This window comes from Theobroma cacao, chromosome 2, assembly GCF_000208745.1.
Source record: "Theobroma cacao cultivar B97-61/B2 chromosome 2, Criollo_cocoa_genome_V2, whole genome shotgun sequence".
In the NCBI taxonomy this organism is placed as follows: Eukaryota; Viridiplantae; Streptophyta; class Magnoliopsida; order Malvales; family Malvaceae; genus Theobroma; species Theobroma cacao.
Genome location: NC_030851.1, coordinates 35,623,135 through 35,628,577, shown reverse-complemented (window position 1 = coordinate 35,628,577; position 5,443 = coordinate 35,623,135). Strand labels below are relative to the sequence as shown.

General features: G+C 31.9%; 1 protein-coding gene across 1 annotated transcript; it reads left to right on the top strand.

Moving 5' to 3' along the window:
- Positions 801–1,804, top strand: LOC108660720 (uncharacterized mitochondrial protein AtMg00860-like). Its single transcript, XM_018114993.1, has 2 exons — positions 801–923; positions 1,367–1,804. Exons 1-2 carry the CDS (start codon positions 801–803, stop codon positions 1,802–1,804), a joined length of 561 nt encoding a protein of 186 aa, XP_017970482.1.

Genomic DNA, 5,443 nt, shown 5'->3' with positions numbered 1-5,443 from the left:
AAAAACATAGCTTTTAAAGGAACTTTTGATATTGACAAGAAGAGTAGTGAAAGTAAAAAAGAAAAAAATAAAGCCAAGATTGCCTTGTTAACTAGAAAATTCAATAAATTCCTTAGAAACAAGTAAAGTAGTTAAGAAAAAAGAAATTTCTAAAAGAAAACCAAAAGAAGAACAATCAATTGAAGAACCAAGCAAGGAGCACATTATTTTCTATGATTGCAAAAAACCATGACACACAAAATATGAGTGTTTGAACTTCAAGAGAAGTAACTCAAGAAGGAAAGCTATGAGAGCAACTTGGAGTGATGATGATGAATCTCAAAAAGGAAATGATGAAGAAGTTGTAAATCTTTGTCTCATGCTTTTTATTGCCCTAAAAATGAAGAAAAATGCTCACAAAAAGAAAAATCACAACATCTTGAAAGTGGATGCTCCAGCAACCAAGAGCAAATGGCTAGTATGAAAGAAAATGAAGAACATGATGACGTTCTCCCATTTGACATGAGCTCCATTAGAACAAACTCAAGTGAAGAAAAATCAATTTTGGTACTTACATTACTCTATGAAGAAATCTACCTGTATTGGGAGAATGAAATAAGTAAATTTCTTTAAGAAAAAAATAAAGTGACCTAAACAATTATTAGAGATTGTCCTTTGAAGTTGAACAAGAAAATGGAAGATTGGTATTTAACTGATTGGAACGTAATTTAACTTAATGCCAATGCCAAGTTCATACTCTTTTTTGCACTTGAGGAAAATATATGTCAAAAAGTCTCACTATGCTTTAATGCCAAAGAAGTATGGGAGAAATTCGAAAAATACGTGAAAGAAAAAAAAAGATTGGAAAGGATGATTGCCAACATGAGAGCACAACTACTGATGATGAATCAAATGAATTTTTACTCTCAAAAAAAGAGTATGAGGTAAGTTCTATTTCTCGTGAATCATTCTCTTATTCAAATAATGTTTTAGAAAGGCCTTTGTTAAGTTGACTTGTGAATATTAGAAATTAACGTTGAAGCATAAAGAAATGATTTCAAATCTCAACTTTGAAAATGAGTGTTTCTTGAAAGCTAAAGGTTACCTTAGCATGAGTGGCTCGTGATACCATTTAGGTTGACCAACGAGCCTAGTACCTTTATGTGATTGATGAATCAGGTACTGAAACTTTTTATTGGAAAATTTACTGTGTTTGTTTTATTATATCTTGATTTATAGCTAATCAGAAGAAGAGCATCTTTTGCATTTGCACACAATATTAACAATTTTACAGGAAAATAAGTGGTATGTGAACTTGAGGAATTGCAGCTTATGACAAATAAGTTGTTATTCCTAAGGCTATGTAGTTTATGCAAATGGGATGCAGGTGGATGAAGAGAAGATTCGAGATATCAAGGAATGGCCTACCGTAAAAATAATAACGGAAGTTAGAAGTTTTCATAAGTTGGCGACACGTTACAAACATTTTATTAGAAATTTCAGTAGTACTATAATGCCTATTACAAAGTGCTTGAAGAAAAGGAAGCTCCGATGGAGCAAAGAAGCCGCAACCAGTTTTGTTATGCTAAAAGAGAAGTTATATATTGCTCTTGTTTTGGCATTGCCAAATTTTGATATATTATTTGGAGTTAAATGTGATGCCAGTATTGTGGGGATAAGAGCTGTTCTTTCACAAAATAAGGAACCAGTAGCTTATTTCAGTGAGAAGCTCAATAAAGCGAGGCGTAAGCGGACCATTTATGACAAAGAATTTTATTCTGTTGTGCATGCTTTGAAGAATTGGGAGCACTACTTGGTTGAGTGACAATTTGTTCTGTACTCAAATCATGAGGCATTGAAGTACTTGAATTGCCAGAAGCTGATCAATATAGACATGCATGCTAGGTGGTCTCAATTTCTACAAAAGTTTACTTTTAAGTTGAGGCACAAGGCTGGAGTATAGAATAAAGTAGCAGATGCATGGAGTAGACATGCAGATTTGCTGGTGACAATGAGACAAGAAATTATGGGTTTTGATACAGTCAGGGAATTGTATCATACAGATGAGGATTTTCATGATACATGGGAGAAGTGTATCACAAATCAACTTGTTGAGGATTTTCACATTCATGATGGTTTTATAATGCGAGGCAACCAACTTTGCATTCCTAAATCTTCATTGAGAGAAACGTTGATTAGAAACCTGCATAGTGGAGGTCTTGTTGGTAATTTAGGCCGTGACAAAACGGTTGCTGTTGTTTGAAAAATATATTATTGGCCACATTTACGAAGGGATGCAACAAGTTTTATGTAGCTACATTACATATGCCATACCGCAATGGGACAATCCCAAAATACTGGTTTATACATGCTTTTACCTATTCCAGAAAATATTTCGGAGGATTTATCTATGGATTTTGTGCTTAGATTACCTAGACCACAAAGGGCATGGGTTCTGTTTTTGTTGTGGTTCATAGGTTTTCTAAAATGGCGCATTTTATCCATTGAAAAAAGACTTCAGATGCAAGCAGAATAGCCAAATTGTTTTTCAAGGAGGTTGTTTGTCTGCATGGTGTGCCTAAAACCATCACTTTAGATTAGGACAACAAATTTCTTAACCATTTTTGGAGGACTTTATGGAAGATGTTTGATTTATCCTTGAATAACAGCAGCACAACTCATCCATAAACTGATGGTCAAACTGAAATGATAAACAGAACCCTTGGCAATCTAATTCACAGTATTTATGGAGATAGACCAAAGTAGTAGGATTTTGCATTGGCACAAGTAAAGTTTGCTTGTAATAGTGTTGTTCATAGTGCCACAAGAAAATCTCCATATTCTATTGTGTACACAAAGTCACCATAGCATGTTCATGACTTGATCAAGCTATCTAATGTTCTTGGATTTAGTGTAGCTGCTGAAAATATGGCTAATCAAATGCAAGATGTTCAAGCTGAGGTGAAACAGAACTGAAAGCAAGCTAATGTCAAGTATAAGAAAGTTGCAGACCAACATCATAAAAAGTAAATTTTTGAAGTAAGAGATCAGGTGATGGTGTTTCTGCGAAAAGAAAGGTTTCCAACGGGAACTTGTAGTAAGTTGCAGCCTAAAAAGTATGGACCATACTAGATTTTGAAGAAAATTAATGACAACGCATATGTTGTGGATCTGCGAGATACAATAGGAATTTCCAAAACATTTAATTTGATGGATATTTACCCATTTCATTTATCAGAAGAACCTTTGTATTCAAATGTACAAGTTAACTCGAGGTCGAGTTTTTTTCAAGTTGAGGGGACTGACATAGATTGATAACAAGTAATTTTAGTTTTTAATATTTTTCTTATTTAGTTAGGAGTCTTGTTAGAAATTATAAGAATAATAGAATTTTTGTTTTTATTTTAATTTACTTGAACGACAAGTAAGCATAAGCTTAGGAATTTACTTTTCTTTTACTCCAATAAAGTCTAGGGTAGAATACTTCCTTATTTTGATTTACTTTACTTGCACTCTAAGTTTAGGTTAAGTAGGATTATACTATTATAAATATCACCTTCAGGCTTAGTTAGTAGAAAAAACTTATTTTTCTAAATTGTTGAATAACATTATATTTTCTCTTAAATTTTGAGTATAAGTTTCTGCATTTGAAACTTGGTTATCAACCTTAAAGGCTCTGTCGAGTGCTCACCTTTGTATTCATGCTAAGTCATTGCGTTTATGCTTAGGGTGATTTGAGCTATATAATATCCTATATCCTACCTTGACCCTAGCCATACATGTTGTCGATTTTGCACACGCAAGTATATGTATCGAATAAGTAATATATACAGTAAGTCTAGATTATCGTTCCCACAAGGATTTGTTTCTAAAGTTTCACTAAGTACTAAAATTGTATAACAAATTAATCTTATTAAGCAATCCAAAAATTGAAAAACCAATCAAAAACAAATTTAAAAAAAAAACACTAAATTAACCAACAGAAATTCAATATATTGAGAAAAGTAGTAGATTAAAGACCTAGGATCATGGGTTCATTTAACACTTCATTTGATACCAGTTTTTCTTGTCATTTATCTTTCCTAGGTGGTTTTACTAACCTAGAATCCAAAGTTATGGACCAGTCTTCATCAAAATGCTTGCACAAATACCTAATTTAGTTAGTTCACTATATATAAGAATCAAATTGACAAGTCTCTGTCAAGATGCTTGCACAAATACCTAATTTAATTAGTTCACTATATGTCTACAAGAATCAATTAAACTAAGTTCATTAAGCAAATGTCTTGATTTAGCTATGTATGGCAGCTGGCATATGACTACCCAAATCGCCAATCAAATAACTTAAGTGACGTGAACATACACTATTTAAATCTTAGTCCAAGTTAAAATCTTTCTATTGAGTTTCAATTAGATTCACAAATGAATTAATGGTTTATTAGGCAATTAAAGGTATTAAGAATATATTTGAATAAGTAAAACAATACCCATTCATGATAAATAACAGAAAAAACAAGTCTTTAAACTACATGTTAAAATCCACCACAATCTTAGAAAAGCAAATTAGTTCATGATAACTAAATAAAACACTATCCAAAGAAATTTAGCCATGAATTCAAAACAAGAAAATAAGAATAACACAAAAGAGAAAAATAAACTAATGTTGAAGCTTGGTAAATCTTGAATCCCTCTCAAATGCTCTTGATTTCTTGCTTGATTCTTAGCTCTAATTCTCCAAAAAAGTTGTTGCCATCCTCTTCTCTAAATGCTCTAAAAAAATCCCTTAAATGTGTGCAAGGTACCCTACTTTTCAATTTCTCGGCATAATTTTATTTTTGGAAATAGGTGACGCGTCGCAACCATAACTTCTCAATGCCATGGCGCCATGGCATTTTGTCAATTAGAATTCTACTATGCAAGTATACGTATTGAATAGATAGTATATAAGCAAGCAAAGTATCGATCTCATAGAGAATTGATCTAAAATTTTACTAAGTACTAAAATTAGAACAATTTAATCTTATCTAAATAATCAATACCAAATAACTAAATTAATTAACTAAAAATAATTAACCAAAATTTAAACTTAAAAGAAAATTAAAATAATAATAACTTGAGTAAAAATCAAATCAAACAAGCCTAGGATTACAATAACCCTCACACTTCATCTAAATCTTATCTCTTTTCCTCAACTTATTTCAATGGATTGAATCGGTAGCCTAGAATCCTTAATTATTTATAAGGGTCTCTTGACTCATCTTATAAAAATATCTATTTTAACCAAAACACTATATCCCTATGTGAATTGAAATTAAAACAGATTCATTAAGTTCAGGCTTTCATTCTAGCTACATATAGCATATAGGTATATCCCTATCCTATACACAAATCAATTAATATGATCATATGCTATCCTAATTTTAGTCTACACTAAACTCCATTTCCCAAGTTTGTTTAGGTTCCT